This window comes from Loxodonta africana, chromosome 6 (assembly GCF_030014295.1).
Source record: "Loxodonta africana isolate mLoxAfr1 chromosome 6, mLoxAfr1.hap2, whole genome shotgun sequence".
NCBI lineage: Eukaryota > Metazoa > Chordata > Mammalia > Proboscidea > Elephantidae > Loxodonta > Loxodonta africana.
Genome location: NC_087347.1, coordinates 93238968 through 93261610, shown reverse-complemented (window position 1 = coordinate 93261610; position 22643 = coordinate 93238968). Strand labels below are relative to the sequence as shown.

The 22643-nt window shown below is 36.6% G+C and overlaps 1 protein-coding gene across 4 annotated transcripts in view; it reads left to right on the top strand.

Annotated features, from left to right (window-relative positions):
- GALNT13 (polypeptide N-acetylgalactosaminyltransferase 13) overlaps positions 1-22643 on the top strand; it is a 537747-nt gene that overhangs the window by 459592 nt on the left and 55512 nt on the right. For all 4 annotated transcript variants that reach the window (XM_064287133.1, XM_064287134.1, XM_064287132.1 and 1 more), the window contains one exon: positions 4936-5075. In XM_064287133.1, the coding sequence (XP_064143203.1) occupies positions 4936-5075 (140 nt within the window). The remainder of the gene's footprint in view (positions 1-4935; positions 5076-22643) is intronic.

Genomic DNA, 22643 nt, shown 5'->3' with positions numbered 1-22643 from the left:
AGACTCTTAATGATAGGTTTAAAAAGCGCATACTGTCTTGTAGCTGCACCATCTGGAATATAAGACCTTCTCAGTCCCTGCGAGAGGAAGAGAATGCTGAAAGGGCTCATATCTACTCTCCTATGTTTCAGATCAGAATTGGCTTATGTCCCTTTCACTCATAGTTCACTGGCTAGGACCAGTCATATGCCCTTGCCTAACTGCATGACTTAAAATGAGAAGAAACAGAAGCAAACATCCATTAATAATCAGAAAGTGGAATATAGAAAGTATGAAGCTAGGAAAATTGGACATTGTCAGAAATGAAATAGCATAAATATCGATATCCTAGGCATTAGTGAGATGAAATTGACTGGTATTGGCCATTTTGAATTGGACAATAATATGGTCTACTATACTGGGATTGACAAATTGAAGAAGAATGGTGTTGCATTCATTGTCAAAAAGAACATTTCAAGATCTATCCTGAAATACAACCCTATCAGTAATAGGATAATATCCTTTTGCCTACAAGGAAGACCAGTTAAAGTAACTATTATTCAAATTTATGCACCAACCACTAAGGACAAAGATGAAGAAATTGAAGATTTTTACCAATTTCTGCAGTCTGAAATTAATAAAATATACAATCAAGATGCATTGATAATTAGTGGTGACTGGAATGTGAAAGTTGGAAACAAACAAAAAAAAAATCAGTAATTGGAAAATTTGGCCTTGGTGATAGAAATGATGCTGAAGATTGTATGACAGAATTTTGCAAGACTAACAACTTATTCATTGCAAATACCTTTTGTCACCAATAGAAATGGTGACTATATACATGGACTTCACTGACTGAAATACACAGGAATCAAATCAACTACGTCTGTGGAAAGAGACAATGAAGAAGCTCGGTATCATCAGTAAGAACAAGGCCAGGAGCCAACTGCAGAACAGATCATCAATTGTTCATATGCAGATTGAAATTAAAGCTCAAGAAAATTTTTAAAAGTCCACAAGAGCCGAAGTACGACCTTGAGTATATACCACCTAAATTTAGAGACCATCTCAAGAATAGATTTGACACACTGAACACTAATGACCGAAGAACAGATAAGGTGTGGATGACATAAGGGACATCCATCATACATGAAAAAAGCGAAAGATCATTAAAAAGAAAGGAAAGAAAAATAAGACCAAAATGGATGTCAGAAGAGACTCTGAAACTTGCTTTTGAATGCAGAGTAGCTAAAGCTAATGGAAAAAATGATGAAATAAAAGAGCTCAGCAAAAGATTTCAAAGGGCGGTTGGAGAAGATAAAGTATTAAATGAAATGCTCAAGGACATGAAGTTAGAAAACTAAAGATGGAAGAACATGCTTGGCATTTCTGAAGATGAAAGAGCTGAAGAAAAAATTCAAGCTTCCAGTTGCAATATTGAAGGATTCTTTGAGCATAAAATTGGATGACACAGGAAGCGTCAAAAGAAGATGAAAGGAATACACACATAGTCACTGTACCAAAAAGAATTGGTCGCTGTTCAACTATTTCAGGACGTAGAGTATGATCAAGAACCAATGGTACTGATGGAAGAAGCCCAAGCTGCACTGAAGGTATTGGCGAGAAACAAGGCTCCAGGAATTGATGGAATACCAGTAGAGATTTTTGAACAAACGTGCAGTCCTGGAGGTGTTCACTCATCTGTGCCAAGGAATTTGGAAGCCTGCTACCTGGCCAAACAACTGGAAGAGATCCATCTTGGTGCCCATTGCAAGAAAGGTGATCGAAGAGAATACGGAAATTATCGAACAGTATCATTAACATCACAAGCAAAAATATGTTGCTGAAGATAATTCAAAAGTGGTTGCAGCAGTACATCAACAGGGAACTGCCAGAAATTCAAGCCAGATGCAGAAGAGGACATGGAATGAGGAATATAATTGCTGATATCAGATGGATCCCGGCTGGAAGCAGAGAATACCAGAAAGTTGTTTACCTGTGTTTTATTCCCTACACAAAGGCATTCGACTGTGTGGGTGATAACAAATTATGGATAATATTGTGAAGAATGGGAATTCCAGAACACGTCATTGTGCTCATGAGGAACCTGTACATAGATCGAAAGGCAGTCATTCAAACAGAAAAAAGGATACTGTATGGTTTAAAATCAGGAAAGGTGTGTGTGAGGGTTGTATTCTTTCACCATCCTTACTCAATCTGTAAACTGAGCAAATAATCAGAGAAGCTAGACTATATGAAGAAGAATGTGGCATAAGAATTGGAGAAAGGCTCATTAACAACCTGCGTTATGCAGATGACACAACCTTGCTTGCTGAAAGTAAACAGGACTTGAAGCACTTACTGATGAAGATCAAAGATCACAGCCTTCAGTATGGATTACATCTCAACATAAAGAAAACAAAAATCCTCACAACTGGACCAAGAAACAACATCATGATAAATGGAGAAAAGATTGAAGTTGTCAAGGATTTCATTTTACTTGGATCCACAATCAACACCCATGGAAGCAGCAGTCAAGAAATCAAAAGACGCATTACACTGGGCAAAAGACCTCTCTAAAGTGTTAAAAAGTAAAGATGTTACCTTGAAGACTAAGGTGCACCTGACCCAAGCCCTGGTGTTTTCAGTTGCCTCACATGCATGCAAATACTGTACGATGAATAAGGAAGAGGGAAGAAGAACTGAGGCCTTTGAATTGTGGTATTTCATGGACTGCCAAAAGAACAAACAAACCTGTTTTGGAAGCAGTACAATCAGAATGCGCCTTAGAAGCACGGATGGCAAGGCTACAACTCTCATACTTTGGACATGTTATCAGAAGGGACCAGTCCTTGGAGAAGGACATCATGCTTGGTAAAGTAGAGGGTCAGCAAAAAAAAGGAAGACCCTCAACTAGATGGATTGACACAGTGGCTGCAACAGGCGCAAGAATCACAACAATTGTCAGGATGGCGTAGGACCAGGCAGTGTTTCATTCCGTGGTACCTGGGGTCACTGTGAGTTGGAACTGACTCAATAGCACCTAACAACAACAACAAAGTTAATTTAAAATAATTCTCCAGAACTAGGACAAAACCCAAGTGGTAGTGACAAAGGATGGCTTATAGGTGTTAGGGTAAGAAAGAGTTATTTTTTCTCAATAATTTACCACCCCCACTACCATTCTGCCACATATGATGTGGGCAATTAATGTTTCTCTGATCAGATGTCAGGTGACATGCAAATGAATCTCCAAACATTCCTTCTAATCAGAACACTGCTCATAAACCTCTCCTAGGAGAAAATCCTGGAACCTAGACAACTAAATCTTAACATTACGTAAAAGGGAAATTACTGATATGAAATAACTCACCTCAATTAAATTTCCCCGCTTCAAAAACGAAACCGAAAGAGTAAAACTGACTATTGGATTAAGTCTTTTTAAGGTACAGTGCTTCCCCTTCCCCGCCCCGCCTCAGGCCCAATGGCATCTCTTTATATGAGTTTGAGGACTATGTATTCGATCATTTCAATTGCCTAACACAATGATAAATTCTTTCAGTGATCTATTTTTGTAAATCTTTTCAAAGGTTGCACTCCAGATTGGAAGTTCTGGATACAATTGCTTTGAAAGAAAATATTTATCTGTTTAAAAAGCCCAAAGACCTTGTTTTCTGTTCACGCACCAGCTAAAAAAAATCAATATTTTCTTTTGGAAGGAAATAGTTTGGTTATTTGGGCATCATCTGAATGCTTTCTAACAAAAATACAATGTCTGATAAAACTATGGCAGGGATAGGGCAGGGGAAGCGGGCCTAGTGGATGATGAGCTTCAAGATTGTTGCCAATTTTGAATACAGAGACACAAATAATGGCTTGAGTCACAGACATTTAGGGTCTTGAAACAATTGCTACTTAGTCTATAGAATGATCAATTGGCTTTGCTGCTTAGTGTCCTAAATATTGAGCCTTTTTTTTTTTTTTTGTGCCATGTCTGGTTGCTTACTGGCCTTAAGGAAACAAGTTAAACATTCAAAAATTTTCAAAATAACCTACAGAATAACTGCAATTTTGCCACAATTATTTAGTCATTTCAGTCAACTATCATGGTTAGTACTGATAATAATGAGCAATTCATAAGTTGCTATGATACCTGTTTGTACAAAAATTAGGGGCATTATTGTTTTTGTTTCCTAACTAGAAAGTATCCTTTTATGACATTAAATGAAAATATTAATTTTTCTCATATATTCTGTCATTACACTAAGTAAAATTAAGAAATGTTAATATACACATGAGTATATTCCTGTCGATTTTTTTGTATGTTAGTTTATTTATGCTTATTTATTGACTAACTTTTCCAAAGAACTTGAAGTGGCTTACAATAATTCATAAAATAAAATAATAAAAAGGTCTATAAAGAAAAATTCACTCTGCAGTAAACTTATATAGAAGTTCAAAAAAGGGAAAGAGAACACTTATGTGTAGTCCATTATGAAGATCATATTCATATAAATTTGTCATAAATTCTACCATTGATGAATAAATGATGCCGTAGAGTAAATTGGAGCATTAACAAAAACATTGGACCTATTGAAGCTTTTATTAAAGAGAAACAGACAATATCATAGAGCTCTAAGCTTTGATTATGAGATGCTAAATTAATACCAATTTTCACTTAGTTGATTAATTATTCCATCTAAGAAGTACAAGTGCTTGGTGATAAATATTTGCATTTGAAAAGCCATAACGAATGAAAAGACCCTTTTTTATTTTTAGTATCCTTTTAACTTACTAATTGAACGATAGTAAGAAACTCAGTGTAGTACCAGCTGCATACGCAATTGAATTTGATGGAATTATAATTATAGGGGAAAAAATTGACAGCAAACAGAGTGACAGTGTTAAAACAGAAATAGCACAAACTGATTTATGTGTTTCTGTGAAATATTCCAGGTGTTGTCAAAGTGGATTATGGAGATGTGTCAGTCAGAAAAACACTAAGAGAAAATCTGAAGTGTAAGCCCTTTTCTTGGTACCTAGAAAACATCTATCCGGACTCCCAGATCCCAAGACGTTATTACTCACTTGGTGAGGTATGAATTATTTATTTTGGTTAAGTTATAAATATATTTTGCAAATGGAGCAATTTCTAAGGAGCTCAATATTTTTCATGTTATGAGTAAAATGCTTTAAGCGTTTTAAAATAGATCTGTTTTCAGTGACTTCTCATATTTTTCAAGGACCGTATAGGTCTCCATCATTAATTATTATAGTAAAGGGAAAATTTAAGACTGACCAAACACTATTTTCTTGTTTCTATACCAACAGTTCTGAAAGTTTTTGGCCTAAAATTTATTGTGTGCCTCAAAGAACTTTTATTTATGTAGTTTACAACTATTAATATTTGCAGTATTAAAACTCAAATTGAGATGATAAAAAATACTTTTTTATTAATTTATTGAAAAACAACAATGTAATAACCTACTATATATGTCAATATAAATGACATATTTTGATGCAAAATAATAATGTTTTCCAAAATGAAAACAGTCAGAAAAGTAGCATTGTTTTTAATTTTTGTAAATTTTGTTAATTCCTGGCTTAATAGAAGAGAGCTAGAATCTCTTATCTGCTTTGTTATTCAATCTGTTGGTATGTAACACAGCCTGTTTTATATATATCTTCCTTCTGGAAGACTCCCTTTACACTCATGAGAGAGTGAGAGTGAAAAATGGCAAATAATATCTCAGTACTATTATTAAAATTATATTGACTCTGTGAACCCTCTGAGAAACATTGATATACACCATTCTCTTCTATTTATTACATTTAGAGCTATACATTTTGCTTCATCATTACCATACGAACATATATATAATGTCTATTCAATTGCTCAAAATAAGAATTATTCCCTTATGAATTATATGTTACATGTTAGTGATTTCCCACTTCATAAGGGTTGGGTTTGGGAATCAAAATTAATTTTAATATTGGTTGTAACAATGCAGCCAACAGCAATAAATATAATGTATTAGGAACTAATTATTAATTAGATTTGTTTTTAGGTCAAAATTATTAATTATTAATTAGATTTGTTTTTAGGTTGAAATTACCATATTTTTAGGTCATAATGATAGAATATCTGAAAACTTGCATGATTCAACTGAACACTTTTTTATGTCATCTGCCTTACTGCTTGTAACTTTAATCCCTATCATAAAAAAATCATAGCTTGCTTATAATTAACTGGAAAACAATGAAAGAAAAAAAAATGCTACAGCTGAATGGAGGGCCAGCTAAATTATCTTTAGTGGTTGTGGTTCAGTGCCATATCCATGCCTTATCTGCCAAATCTCCACTTCCTCATTAGTCATATAAATATCTGTTTAAAAATTCTTTCAATTTACAAATATTTAACCTTAATTTGAACAACCTAATGCAAAGAGTCATGTGTAATAACACTGACATGACCACTTTCTAGCTGTGTGACTTTGAGTTAGTCACTTAACAGTCCTGTGCCCTAGGATTTTGTTTTTTGCTTGTTTTATTGACCAGGTTGAGGGGGACAGAGATTGTTGTTGCCATTGTTTTCAAATATGCAATATCCCCACATTAGCACTAATATCATAGGGTTTTAGGTACAATACATAAATATATTCTCATAGAATATATGAGAGTGTTTTTTAAACTCCAGCACACTGTTTAAACGTTAGCTACTTTAATCTCAAAAAAAAATTTTTTTTTTTTTTGCACTTTAATCTAGTTCCCCAATAAAACAATTCCTGTCTTTATTTAAAAGTTTGTTGGAACGTTCACTAACCTAACTCGACCTTTGAGAGGAAAGTTTTTCTATTCTTGTAGCGGAGTGTCTCTCCCTCTGTAGTTGAGGGACCCAGTTAATGAATGAACATTGATTCCTTTTTTTTTTTTTTAAAGGAGGTATGATCAAAGATGGTAACAAGGCAGAGATAAGCTGTGTTTGGAAATTCTCTGGAGTCACCAGTGTGACTCCTGAGAACGACTTTGGGCTCCGAAACAGAACCTAGATGTTTACTTCCAAGTTAAAAATCCAATTTTATGCTTTCCTGCACTACATCAGGGAAACTTAATTGGCTTTCTAAAAAAAAGTAAGAAGTAAAATAGAGTATAAACCAAGCAGTATAATTCCTTTATACACCCTACAAACCAAACCCCAAACTTGTTGCCATAGAGTCAATTCTGGCTCATAGTGACCCTATAGGACAGAATAGAACTGCTCCATAGGGTTTCCAAGGAGCGACTGGTGGATTCAAACTTCCAAACTATAGGTTAGCAGCTGAGCTCTTAACCACTACACCACCAGGCCTCCCTATACAGCCTACTTGTTTTAAATTAGCTACTTTCTGTAATGTATCAAGTGGCCATATTTTAATTTATGGAAATACTTTGAGATGCTTTTTAAGAGAGTGAATCTTTCTGAGTTTTTGAAACTTGTCCAGGAAAGGCAGCATTTTGTATTGGAAAAAGCCCAGGCTCCAGAGTCAGGCAGAGAAGGATCCAAATCCTGACCTCACAGCGTATGACTTCAGTAGCCCAGGTATCCTCCATGGTGCCTTTGTCAGCAGAATGAAGGTAATAATACAGGTTTATAGCGATGACTGGGGTCCCTGGGTGGTACAAATGATTAATGTGCTAGAAGCATTTCAAAAATAAGGCTGGTGATTTTCTTCAGAAAATTCAGCTATTGAAAACCCTGTGGAGTACAGTTCTCCTCGACATTCATGGGATCGCCATGAGTCGGAACTGGCTCTACAGTAACTGGTTATAGTCAAGATTGAAGATGATACAGTACCTAGTACAATGCCTGGCAAGGAGTTATAGCAGTGTAAATAGTGATAGTTACTGTAGGTATTTAACCCAAAACCAAGCCAAACCCAGTGCCATCAAGTTGATTCCGACTCATAGTGACCCTATAGAACAGAGTAGAACTGCCCCATAGAGTTTCCAAGGAGCGCCTAGAAGATCCGAACTGCCGAAACTTCAGTTAGCACCCATAGCACTTAACCACTATGCCGCCAGGGTTTCCCTACTGTAAATATTACAGTACCATTTATTGATCTCTTATTATGCCAAATATTATGCTAGGTTGCTTTATAAGAATTACATCATTTAAAAATCACAACAACTCTGATTTAGGTGTTGTTATCCCCAATATAATGAGAAAACTACTCTGCGGAAAGTTTAAATGATTGGCCTGTGGTTCACATAGCTAGTTAAGTGCTAGTTAAGTAAGGGTTCAAGTCCATGTCAGTCTGACACTAGAGCTCACTTTTTAAATTATAATTGGAAGGAGAAAGGAGCTTATATTTTTATATTTTATTTACTCAAAATGCTTTTATGAAATAAGAACTTGGGTCACAACATATGATATATGTTGATCAGGATGCAAAGTCAAATAAGCAAAGGCCTTTACTTTTAATCCATTCCATAGAAATGGATGAATGAGAGGGTAAACGGAGAGAATCAAACAAATAAACAAATTCAGTAGAAATAAAAGTTGCCCTACATGAGATATATTAGTGTTATGAAACAGTGTTTCTAAAATCCAATAAATTAAGAAGTCTGGGGTTAGGAGATATATTAAATTTTTAACATGCTGGGGTATTAATATTATAGTTTTCCAGCTTAAACCCAGTCTTAAAGAAATGCAATCCAGCATCTGTTTCCATGGAAACAGAAGAACAAATTCACTAAGCACTACTTTCCAATTCAATTTCATGTAGCCAAGTATACATAGTTTAAGACAAACAATCTGGTAATGAGTGAGGGCTGAACTTTTAATGGACAACAGTCATTTACTTAAGGCCTTATCAGCAGAAACTTTTTCTTTCTTACTGCCTGTCATTAACCTTTATTGGAAGAATGTAAAAAGCTATTTTTTATTATATATGAAGGCACTTTCTCTTGAAAAGTTGAGTCTCAAAATGGTATCATGTGCCCAAGCTACTTCTCATCAAGGCAACAAAGGTTTTTTTTTTGTGTGTGTGGTATACTCATATAGGATCCCTGGTGGCACAGTAAGGAGCCCTGGTGACACAGTGGTTAAAGTGATCAACTGCTAACTGAAAGGTTGGCTTGGTGTTTCAAAACCCCCAGCAGTTCCATGGGGGAAAGATGTGGCTGTCTGCTTCCTGCAGAGATTACAGCTTTGGAAACCCTATGGGGTCGCTGTGATTCAGAATCTACTTGAGGGTAGTGGGTTAGGTTTGGGTTTGGGTGGTGCAGCGGTTAAGCACTTGGTTGCTACCTGAGAGGTCGAGGTATAAACTCACCAAATGCTGCGTGGGAGATAGATGTGGCTCCTGTAAAGATTACAACCTTGGAAATCCTATGGGGCAGTTCTACTCTGTCCTGTAGTTTCACTGTGAGTTGAAATCGACTTGACGACAGGTTTGATTTTTGATTTTTAGAATATTCATATGTACTTCTCACTTAATTTCAAGTTAAATTGTTAGGATTTACCATATTTTTACCCAAATAACACCTACCTTCTATGTTTGTTTGCCAACCCTGCCCTCCTCCCCAAGGTATTTTTGCAATACCGCTATGCCAAGTATTTTTACATGTTGTGGTAAAAAAAATACTAGCATAGTGTGCTTACAAAAATACTTCGTGCAGCAGGGGGGTGGAGGGGTGAGAGTGTGGTTGGAAAACAAACATAGAAGGTATGTGTTGTTCGTGTAAAAATATGGTAACAATTTATATATTCCTTAAGTTTCAATGTTTTTCAAAAAAATCTATATACTTAATATTGCTGTGTTTAGGCGAATAAAAACATTTCCCTGTTAATTTCTTTTTACAGCATTCCTTGCTGTATTGGAAGCAACAATGACAAATAAGGTGTTCAGTTTCCCTACTATAATATAAAATATACATATGAAAATTTAAAAAACCAGGCCCATAGTCCACCAGTCAATTCCAACTCAAAGGGACCCAATAGAACAGAGTAGAACTGCCCCCGTAGAGCTCCCACTGTAATCTTTACAGAAGCGGATAGTCACATCTTTCTTCTGTGGAGTGGCGGGTGGGTTCGAACCACCGACATTTCAGTTGGCAGCTGAGCACTTTAAACACCATGCCACAAGGGCTCTTCAGTATACATATGGTGGCTAAATTGTTAAGTGCGTGGCTGCTAACTAAAAGGTAGGCAGTTTGAACCCAACAGCCCCTCAGCGGGAGAAAGAAGTGGCAGTCTGTTCCCGCAAAGATTTGCAGCCTTAGAAACCCTATCAGCAGATCTATTCTGTCCTACAGGGTCATTATGAGTCTGAATCGACTCAAGGGCAATAGGCTTGGTTTGGTTTTATTACCAAATTATTATCAGTAGAGTTATTGATATTAAAAAGGTGTATCTTAATTTCATATATGTTTGCATCTTACTTAGGTAATTGAAATATGACTTTACCCAGCCCATGAATTACATGCAGTTTCCAGTGGGAAGTTAAAAGCTGTGCAATTGCTTTGAACTAAAACCTTTAAGTAGGTTAATTAAGCGTGTGCCTTTTAGACTCAGTAAGCGGATCATAAAGGAATAAGGAAGTTGAGCTCTTTGCAGTGTTAAATTCTCTCCTTAACTAGCCCTTAAGATTATGTAGATTGAACTTGCCAGGTTCTGATCTTGTAAATATAAAGATTATTTCCGGTAAAAGATTGAAAAATATCTGTCTAAAGTAGTAATACCTTGCCCCAAATTGTTAGGTTTTGACATGCTAATATTAAGGGGGAGGGGGGGAACGACAAGATTGTGAGCTATGTAGAAAAAAGCACGGGAATATTAGAGGTCAAAAGACAGGGGAAAAAGATTTCTGGAGCCAAATGACTTAACTCTTGGGGCTTAAAATTTGCATTTAATGTTGTTTTCAAGATGTTTTGACATTAGTTTGCCTACTTGGTCTTAGCACTTCTCTTGCCTTTTCTATGCTCTTTTTTTAGCCATAGCAACTAGTTAAGGTCCTTGCATATATTGGATTTGTATTCCTTAAATATTTTTGAAGAGCAAATTTAAGTAACTAAAAATAGACATCTATGAAGCTGTTAGGTAGGCTTCAGGGATTGAGGACAAAATCAGTAGTTGCCAAATGCAGAAGCTAAGATGCTTAGAGCTTTAGCCTCTCTGTTGGTAATCAGGAGATCTATTTATAGATTCCCAGTCTTCTTGACTCTTTAATAGGATAACCAGTTTAAAAAAAAAGAAAAAAAAAAAAGGAGGCCTCATTTCAGGCAGCTAGCACAAATAGGGCGTTCTCTCTGCCCATGATTTTATTTCCAAAACTCTTGATGACCTAATAGCTAATTGGCACTCCAGGGTAACTGAAAATGCACATTTACAGGCAGCATTTGTCACTTTTCATCAGATGTTAAGTTTAAAGAATGTAAGGCTGGATAACTCATCTGTGAATAAAATGAGCTATTTTATTACCTGATTTTTTTTTTTTTTTACTTAATACTGTCAATAATAGAGTAAAACTGATTCTAATTTTATTACTCAAATACATACCAGCAAAAACATTCTGCAGCAAACTATATACCACTTGGGTACTTACTGAACTCTTCCAGATTTTTTGTTTATTTTTCTATGTTCTTTACTTTTTTTTTTTTCCCAGTGACAATCCCTTAATATGAATTTTTACATCTCAGTCATTAATCAGGATGTTCTAAACCAGATCCGCATGAGCAAAGTCTGCACGGATGTATCCAATGTGTAGAGTCTGTGCTTACCTTCTGATTTATTCCCAATTTAGTAAACAGAAAATTAACTTTAACACATAGCCACCAGAGCCATTATTTTATGGTGACATCAACTTTAAATCCTGAAGCTCACTGCAAATGTGCCTATCTCCTTCATTACAAAGTAAAGACAAACCCAATAAAGTTGACGTATGTAAAATAATGATGAATAACCTAAGATGCAATTGATGAATAAGCATGTGTTGTAGAAATTAAGGCCAAATAATGCTCGTATAAAGATTAGATTCTCTTTAGAATTGATTTCACACAGTTGTTTTTGAAATGCTAAGGTTGAGGGGAAGCGTATGCCTCTATTTTTTAATTGGAATTCCCTTTGCGACTTGCTTTTACAAACCAGCTGAGGGAACATAAACTAATAAACAAATTATGTAAGTGGTAAGGACATTATCATTGATGCTGCTAATGAGTAGAAACATTTAGAAAAAGGCTTCATCAAAACACACGTGGGAAAAATACTCTCAAATTTATGTCATTATGAATTGCATTTCAAGCAATAAAAAAGTATGTGTAAACAAAGAAATCTCAGAGCAGAAAACAAAACTATACTGGCCCTAGGCCACACATTCAAAGCCACATCATGCGTGACATAAGGAGTAAGTCAATTTTTTTTTTCCCCCCAATCTCAGAACTACTAGTCTGCTCTACTTGTCTTGATATAGGTCATAGAATAGACTCCACAAGGAGTTTTTAATGGATGACATGCTTTGCTGGTTGGTCGTCTGGAATTTTTTTCAGGATTAACATCATAGCCAAGCAATTGGTGTTGCCAGGTAATATGGTATCAGTAACAAGATCAGGGTCTTTTCACTTCTTTGATTAAACAGCACTCTTTGAGAATATTTGTTTGGCTGAGGTCCCCGAGTATTCTTGGAAATGTTCTGATTTTAAAACCACCACAAGAACATCCTAGATCTTATTATCCTTTGCAGCTCAAAAGATGAAGTAAATATACTCATAGTTTGAACTTCTCTGTATGCCAGCATCTCCTCATGTCCATTAAGATGCGCTTGTTGAGAATTATCATGAAATAGTAGTAACCATTTCTGCACTTGAAGAAAATATAATGAGTGTTGGATTCATTGACTTGAGAACAACCTACTGTACACCAACCTGATTCCTAAATGTTCATGAATTTTTTTTCAATGTGGTTATCATAGACCTAGTGACAAAAATCTTGTCACATGTTTGCTCTTTCCCAGAGATATACCCCCCTATTTTTTTATTTCAGGTGACTATTGATCCACCTTGTTATGGATTGGATTTTGTACCCCCAAAATGTGTGTTGGAATCCTAGCCCCTATAGATGTGGATAAAATTCTATTGGGAAATAGGTTTTTCTTTGTTATTTTAATGAAGTCCTATCAGTGTAGGGTGTGTCCTAAAAAAACCTGATCACACCTGAGTGATATAAATAGCAGCATAGACACAGAAGCAAACAAGTACAAATGGGAGAAAAATAGATGTCATGTGGAGAGGGCCAAGGAACTGAGGAACGCTGGGACTAGAGAAGCTGAGATTAGGGTTTTCCCCCAGAGCAGACAGAGAGTCTTACCCTAGATCTGATGCCCTGAATTCAGATGTCTAGCCTTCTAAACAGTGAGAAAATAAATTTCTGTTCCTAAAAGCTACCCACTTGAGGTATTCCTGTTACAGCAGCACTAAGAAACTAAGACACCAGTTTTCCTTGACATTATTATTTTTTTTTTTTCTTTAGTAGACTAGTACTTCCGAGATCAGGGGAAAAATTTTGACTCATTTCCTGTGTTATGGTATGGCTTTGAACATATGGCCTAGGGCCAGCATAGTTTTAACTTTAATTGTTGTTTGCTCTGAGATTTGTTTACATATAATTTTTTATTGCTTGAAGACACAATTCTTAGTAGGATGACATCCCCTATCCTTAGTATCTAATGTCACCGTGGCCGTAGCTAGATATTATTTACATGACCTCAGCCTAATAGTCTGTCACTCAACATGAAGAAAACTGTGTTTAGTCTTCCTGATCTGGTTCCCCTGGTTAGATACTAGGCTACTTTCCTCCTTGTTCCATGTGTCTTTACCATTGTCTGTGTGAGCTGTTGTCTCTGTTCAACTAAATCTCCCTCACTCTTTCCGGGTCGCCTTTCTGACAAATATTGTCAGCCTGTCTAGAATTCAGGATCAGCAATTTCCAGGTTCATAATATTGACTTTCCATTCCTTATTTGGACAAATTACCTAACCTCTCTGTATCTTAATATCTTCTTTTGTAAAGCGGGGGTAATAGGGTAGTTGTAAAGATCAGTGAGCTAATACATGTTAGTGCTTGGAATAGACGTGGCACACAATAACTGCTAACAATTGTGGTTGTTTAATTTTCTCCCTTAACTTATCCTGATAGCTTTTGAGAGTATTTTTCCCACGTGTGTTTTGATGAAGCCTTTTTCTAAATGTTTCTACTATCAGGATAGTAGAAACAGACTGACTTCTGTCTACTGTCCTTCTCCCAAATTCTATTTTCAGCCTGCCTCATCAGACTTCACTTGCGTTCCTATATTGTGTTCTCTTAAAACTTTAACATTACAAGAAACAAGTAATATTACATGTCCAGAAACTACCAAACACTATAGAATGTGTAAAAGCTAGAACATGTTAAAAAAAAATAGGGCAGGCTTCTTTTCATCTTTTCATGCAGTCTCCAAAATAAGTCTATTCTAGAATCTGGGAAGATGGTGGCAGCAACAACACAGTTTTTTAATCTACCCACATTAAAACAGAAAAAGTAACTAGCGGAGCAAAACCAACAACAAAATTAGCAGCAAAAAATCCCAAAATATGAACTGACAGTTTTGTGATCCATGAGATGATAGAATTTTGCAGAAAGAAACAAAGGTTAGCAATGGAGTGTCAGATGAAACTGAGACCAGTATAACCCCAAAATTGCCAATAGAAACACATGAGAAATTTTGTTAGGCCAATATGATAATAGCAGTTGAAATGGGAGAGGTTTTTTTTTTGGTTTTTTAGGTTTTTTAAAATATATACTCCAACTCATAGATGACTGAAAAGTTTCCTCTGTAAGGTATGAAGGCTCTGAACATTCTAGGACTTGTGAATTCTCACCAGGTGAAGCTCCTTCCAGGAGGAATTTTTGAAATGGAACCCAAATAGAGAAGGCAGAGACAATAGGAGCAAAGAACATGGAAGGCACAGATAAAAATGAGAGAGGAACAGATCCAGAAGATCTCAAAAGTAGAAGGCCATTATTTTAAAGAAATCAAGAAAATACAGAAAAGGGAGACCAAGACCTGTGGAATTAGAAAAGATATCCTGAGCAAAGCCTTTCTCTTAAAAGATCAGGAAAATTGATTTCATGCAAAAAAGAAAAGGAAAATAGCAATAGGAAAGAATGAATGCTATAAGAATAAAGGGAATAAAGAAGAGAACGAGATCTCTATAACAAATGCAAATGCCAGAACTTTATACACATAAGACAGGAAAAATGTAACCTAATGTTTCAAAACAAGCTAAAATAACTTTTTAAAGTAATAGAATATAGGGAAAAAAATCAAATATAGAAAAACTCTGATATGAGGACTGGAATTCTGGAAAGAATTAGAAAGCAAAGAATAAATCATTTTGGAAATGAAGGCTAAACTTCTAAGAACACAAGAGTGAATAATCCCAAGAGAAAAGCCCTTAAGATATTTAAAAGGTAAAAAGGTGGAAAGTTAATATTTTTTTAGAAAAGAGTCTAACTTTGTATCCATTGGGTGGTAAAACTATTCGGAAAGGAACTCTTTAAAGTGACTAAAGCCCAGTCATTTGATTGACTCACTTTCAGTTATTGTACTGTCCTGTTGGCGCTGTTATCCTAAGGCTGTTGTTTGTGTGCTGTAGGATAAAGCAATGAGTAATTGATAGTCTATTAGTCTGATGTCAGTGAGAACTGAAATTCAAGTTAACAAAGGAGATGTAGACGTAAAACAGAAGAAATTGAATAAAAATTATATAATCCTGAATTGAATTAGAAGTATTTATATGAACTCATAACACATTTTATTTAAAATAAGAAACTTTCCATTTTGTCCACTGAAAACGCCTAGAAATAACAACCACTCAGTAACAGTGAGCACTCATGTGTCCAGATTATAGCCTTAAAATACCATTATCTAGGAAAAGAAAAGAAGGCGATGCTAATTAGAAAATAGCTGGTTCCAGGCCAGGGGCCGGGAAGTGTAAAAGATGAGCCTGGACTATCATTTTAAACACAGAGCAACGGAATTATGAAAGGGTAAAAGGATTGTGTCCAAAGGACACAGAAACCAACACAGACCAAAATCAGGATTATTTGAGCATCAAAAATGGTAATAATTGCAGTGAATTAAAACCCATAGAATGTGTTTACATCAATGATTCATAATGATTCAAAAATTTAATTGTTCATCAGTGAAGGATGCAAGTCAGTGTACTCTTAAATTTGAAAACTGATCAATACAGAGAAATTATCAAGCATTTATTCTGTCTTTTCTATATGAGCTATACCACTGAGTAACCAAATAGTAGACGCAGGAAGCTTCCCTTTATTGAAGCATTCCAGTAATAAATGGAAGGAAAATGAGAGAATTAGAATATCACTACTTTGAGCATCATAATGAATTAATGGCTCTAGGTAAGATATTCAACTGCAGCTATCATTAAAAATGAGATATAACTAGTTATTATATGCTCTTGATGAGCAACACAGTACCACTCTTGGATAGTTTTAACAATAAGAACAACAAAAATAGAACTTTGATCAAGCCTCTAGCTCCAACAACCACTTTATGGTAAATACAGAGGAGAGGAAAATGTTAAACAATGCCGTGGGACCCCGTGGAAGACAATCAGAAAAAGTTCATACTGTGGCCAAGGGGCATCTTGGTAAATGACTTGGTTTAGCCTTATAGGGTTTCCAAGGAGTGGCTGGTGGATTTGAACTGCGGAACATTTGGTTAGCAGCTGAACTCTTAAACGCTGTGCCAGCAGGGCTCCAGGTAAGAACAGGGAAGGCAAATTTTTTTTTTCCTTGGGGCAGAAAAAAAAAATTCTCTTCTCACTGGTGTGAAACAGGCACATATGGACATTTTGTGTGAGCAGTGTTGAAACTGAAATTAGAGTTTATAAATGCCCTAGCATGAGGGAATTGGTGATTCAGTGTAGAATTCTCAGCTTCCATGTGGGAGGCCCTGGTTTGAGTCCCAGAAAATGCACCTCATATGCAGCCAACCCTTGTCTGTCAGTGGGGATTTGGATGTTGCTATGTTGCTCAACAGGTTTCAGTAGAGCTTCCAGGCTCAGAAGGACTAGTAAGAAAGGCCTAGCTATCTACCTCAAAAATCAGCCAATAAAGACCCTATGGATTAAAATGGTCCAATCCACAACTGGTCATGGGGATGGCATAGAAATGGCATAGGATATAGCGCAGGACCACACAGTGTTTCATTTCGTTGTGCAGACTCAACAGCAAAAACAAATGTCCCAGCAAAACAGAAATAAGTAAGAGCTTGAGGTAAACTATACTTGATCATTTTAAAACTTAGAATAAGATGAACAGCTTATTTTTTCTTTTTTTTTTTTTTTTAAGTAACCCATCCTTCAAGGAAGAGAATTATTGGCAAAAATACCATTTAATTCTTCATACATGAAGTAGGCTTAAGTTTTCTTTTTTTATGTTTCTAGTGTTCACTGTTGTCTGCCAGTTCATCATACTGTGGTGGTTTGCATGTTGCTGTGATGCTGGAAGCTATGCCAATGGTATGTTAGCGGTGTCACCCATAATGGACACGTTTTAACAAAGCTTTCAGACTAAAACAGACTAGGAAGAAGGACCTCGAGGTCTACATCTAAAACAATTGGCCAGTGAAAACCTTAAAAATAGCAGCGGAACATTGTCTGATATAGTGCCAGAAAACAAGCCCCTTAGATTAGAAGGCACTCAAAATACGACTGGGAAAGAGCCGCCACCTTAAACTAGAGCTGAACTTAATGATGTGGGTGGAGTAAAGCTTTCGAGACCTTCATTTGCTGATGTGGCATGACTCAACATGAGAAGAAACAGCTGCAAACATCCATTAATAATCAGAACATGGAATATATGAACATATGAAGTATGAATCTAGGAAAATTGGAAGTCATTAAAAATGAAATGGAACACATAAAGATTGATATCCTAGGCATTATTGAGATGAAAGGCAGTGATATTGGCCATTTTCAGTAGGACAATCCTGCAGTCTACTATGCCAGGAATGATAAATTGAAGAGGAATGGTGTCACATTCATCACCAAAAAGAACATTTCAATATCTACCTTGAAGTACAATGCTGTCAGTGATAGGGCAGTATCCATACACCTGCAAGAAAGACCAGTTAGTATGACTATTATTCAAATTTACACACCAACCACTAAGCCAAAAGATGAGGAAATTCAAGATTTTTACCAACGAATGACCAAAGTCCAGAGAAGTTACGGGATGACATCAAGTACATCACACATGAAAAAAAGCAAAACGTCATTAAAAAGACAGGACAGAAAGAAAAGTCCAAAATGGATGTCAAAAGAGACTCTGAAAATTACTCTACACTATACAGTAGCTAAAGGAAAACAAAGAAATAATGAAGTAAAAGAAGTGAACAGAAGATTTCAAAGGGCGGCTTGAGAAGACAAAGTAAAGTATTATAATGAAATGTGCAAAGACCTGGAGCTAGAAAACCAAAAGGGAAGAACATGCTCAGCGTTTCACAAGCTGGAAGAAAAACAATCAAACTTCCAGTTGCAATTTTGAAGGATTCTATAGGCAAAATATTGAACAACCCAGGAAGAGTCAAAAGGAGATGGAAGGAATACAGTCACTGTTCCAAAAAGAATTGGTCAATGTTCAACCATTTCTGGAGATAGCATATGATTAGGAACTAATGGTTCTGAAGGAAGAAGTCCAAGCTGTACTGAAGGCACTGGAGAAAAACAAAGCTCCAGGAATTGACAGAATACAAATTGAGATGTTTCAACAAATGAAGGCAATGCTGAAAGTGCTCACTAGTCTATGTGAAGAAATTTGGAAGACAGCTACTTGGGCAACCAACTGGAAGAGATCCATATTTGTGCCCATTGCAAAGAAAGGTGATCCAACAGAATGTGGAAATTATCAAACAGTATCATTAATATCACAAGCAAGTAAAATTTTGCTGAAGACAATTCAAAAGTGTCTCTGCAGTAGTACATCGACAGGGAACTGCCAGAAATTCAAGCCAGATTTCAGAAGAGAATGTGGAATGAGCTATATCCTTCCTGATGTCAGATGGATCTTGGCTCTAAGCAGAGAATACTAGAAAGATATTTACCTGTGTTTTATTGACAATGCAAAGGCATTCGACTGTGGGGATGATAACATTGAGAAGAATGGGAATTCCAGAACACTTTATTGTGCTCATAAGGAACCTGTACATAGACCAAGAGACAGTCTTTCAGACACGGCAAGGAGATACCATGTGGTTTAAAATTAGGAAAGGTGTATCAGGGTTGTGTTCTTTTACCATACTTATTCAATCTGTGTGCTGAGCAAATAATCTGGGAAGTTGGACTATATGAAGAAGAGCATCAGGATTGGAGGATGGCTCATTAACAGCCTGTGATGTGCAGAAGATACAACCGTGCTTGCTGAAAGTGAAGAGGCCTTGAAGCACTTACTGATGAAGATCAAAGACTATAGCCTTCAGTATGAATCACACCTCAACATGAAGAAAACAAAAATCTTCACAACTGAGCCAATAAGCAATATCATGATAAATGGAGAAAATATGGATGTTGTCAAGGCTTTCATTTTACTTGGATCCATGATCATTGCCCATGGAAGCAGTGGTCAAGAAATCAAAAGATACATTGCACTGGGCAAATCTGCTGCAAAAGCCATTTTTAATGTGTTGAAAAACAAAAATGTCACTTTCAGGACTAAGGTGCACCTGACTGAAGCCATGGTATTTTCAATCTCCTCACACGCATTTGAAAGCTGAATGATGAAAAAGGAAGACTAAAAAAAAAAAAAAATTGATGGCTTTGAATTCTGGTGTTGGAGAAGAATACTGAACATACCATTGTCTTCCAGAATAAGGAACAAATCTGTCTTGGAGGATGTACAGCCAGAATACTCCTTAGAATTGAGGATGGCAAGACTTCATCTCACCTACTTTGGACAGGTTAGCAGGAGGGACCAGTCCCTGGAGAAGGAGGTCACGCTTGGTAGAGGGTCAGCAAAAGAGAAGAACACCATCAATGAGGTGGATTGACATAGTGGCAGCAACTATGGGTTCAAGCATAGCAATGATTGTGAGGATGGCACAGGATGGGGCAGTGTTCTGTTTTGTTGTACATAGGGTCGCTATGATTCGGAACCTACTCAATGGCACCTAACAATAACAATGAAGGCCATTGGTTTATTCACTGCAGGAAAGGTAGAAAAAATGTAAAGCTGTTTTTTTTTTAATTTTTTGGTAGGAAAAAAAAGCATTAAGATCATCTAGCCTAGAAAATATATCTGCTGAGAAAGTTTTATGTGACTAGAGTAGTTAGAGATTTAATAACCGAAGCAGAAATACAGTGGAGGGGCATACATAGATATGTACGCAATAGATATTTAGAAGTGGCAGAAGGAAATATGATTTCACAAAGCAAATTTTAAATGTTTACCTCCTTTTACTCCTCCAGAATGTACACAAACTATAAAAGCAGATGGGGGAGAAGCGGTGGGTGAGATTTACAGACTTCAACATTGTTCTGGGGTGATTGCCTCCACTGACAAGGCAATCAATCGAGAGGATTAATGGGCTGGGGTTGAAGGTGGAAATAGAAGGGAAGTATATGTTTTCCTTCCTCCAGTTTCTATACAGCCAGCCACCTGTCCTCCTGCAGATTCTATACTACATTTGTCAGTATTTGAAGGGCCCAGTCCCATCCAGTTCCTGAATCAACCTAAATCCAATTGAGAGTACATTTCAGCCTTATCCCTACCAGTATGGTACTTGATTTTGCTCTTTGGAGCCTGTACCCTTCCCCTCTGATATTCACTGTGTGTTCTATTCTTTATTTTAATTTTATTTATTTTGTTGTTGTTGTTGTTGTTGAGAATATAGACAGCAAACCATACACCAATTCAACAGTTTCTACATGTACACTTCAGTGACATTGATTACATTCAAGTTGTGCAACCTTTCTCATCCACCTTTTCTGAGCTGTTCCTCCCACATTAACATAAACTCACTGCCCCTTATGGTTCCTATCTAGTCTTTCAAGTTGCTGTTGTCAATTTGATCCCATATAGATAGTTCTTAAAAGGGCATAATGCTGAAGGCAGACATTTTAAGAAGACTTTAGAGGATATTTTTGGTTTAAGATTTAAAGATTATTTCTGGGCAATAGTTAGGGAGATTCATATAGTCTTCATGGCTCTAGAAACTCTACAGTCCATGAGAATTTGAAATTCTCTCCTGCATTTTCCTCTTTTTGATCAGTAATCCTCTACAGAATCCCTGATCAAAACGTTTGGTAATGATAGCCAGACACCACCCAAGTCTGATCTCACGGCAAAGATGGCAGTTGTTCAGGGAGGCAATTAGCCACAATTCCTTATCCTTCTCTCATTCTTGACTCTCCTTCTTCCTCTTTTGCTTCAGGTGAATTATTGTGCCTTGGATGGGCACTTGCAAGCTTTTAAAACCCAAGGAATTAGGAGGTGGAACAGAAGCACTAAACACATTGTTATGCCAATTAATTGAGATGTCCTATGAAACCATGAACCTAACCTCCAAACTAAGGAACTGAATCCCTAGGTGTTTGGCTGTACATAAACAGCCTCAACAGCTACTCCTTTTTTTTTTTAATCTTTTTGTAAATATATTTATTACACAACATTTGCCAATTCAACTTTTTACGGTGTACAACTTGTTTTTTTTTTTGGATGTGCTGGGCAAGATTATTTACATTCGATCATGCCAATCACATTTAAGTAACTGGAAGTTTGTATTTACAAACAGAATTCAGTACATTTCTAGGAGAATACATTCCTGGGAGAATACTTTCTTTTTCTCTGCAAAACCAAAAATAGAACAGGATAGAATTAAAACGATATTAAGTAGCTGAATGAACACCTTGCTTCAATCTGGAGTCTTCTCTGGGATTTCAGAGTGAAATGTTTCCAGAGGTTGCCAGTGGCAATTCATGAGGGAATCATAGAGTTCACTTTTCACCATAAACTCCTTGTTTAATGTCTCAATATTGAAGTGAAGATTTGGATTGTCTTCTTATTGTTAGGGAATGTCCCTATTTCTCAGTCCTTCAGAAAGACCCAGAGCGGCAGTTTAGCTGAAGCTGCTCCCATAGAAAATGTTTCCAAAAATAGGACAAATTGCTGAAGAGACTAGCTTAGGCAATCTACACTGGAATTTTCCAGTTGGATCTCTCAGTTTCTAGAAAGTTGAGTGAATAAACTTGGAAATGGGGTTACATTGTTTTCAACCATGGTAGCACAAGTTTTACATTACCTTCTAGTGGGTCTTCATCTTGGTTTTCAGCCAGATGCTGTGGTTCCCTCAGACATAATAACTAAAGTTCCAGCTGAGTGTTCTGGGTTCTCATGCACGAAAAGAAGACTGTCTCCATTTCTGCCCGCTGCGCAGCCATAGCTGTAGCCAGAAAGAGGATAACCACCCTGTTGTCACTCATACCACTGGCCACAGTGTTAACTCTGGTGTGGCTGGAACTCTCGCTTCACCCTTTGCCAGTACCAGTAATAATGATTTTGTTGAGCTATATCAAAACCCGGGAAACCCTGGTGGCTTAGTGGTTGAGAGCTACGGCTACTAACCA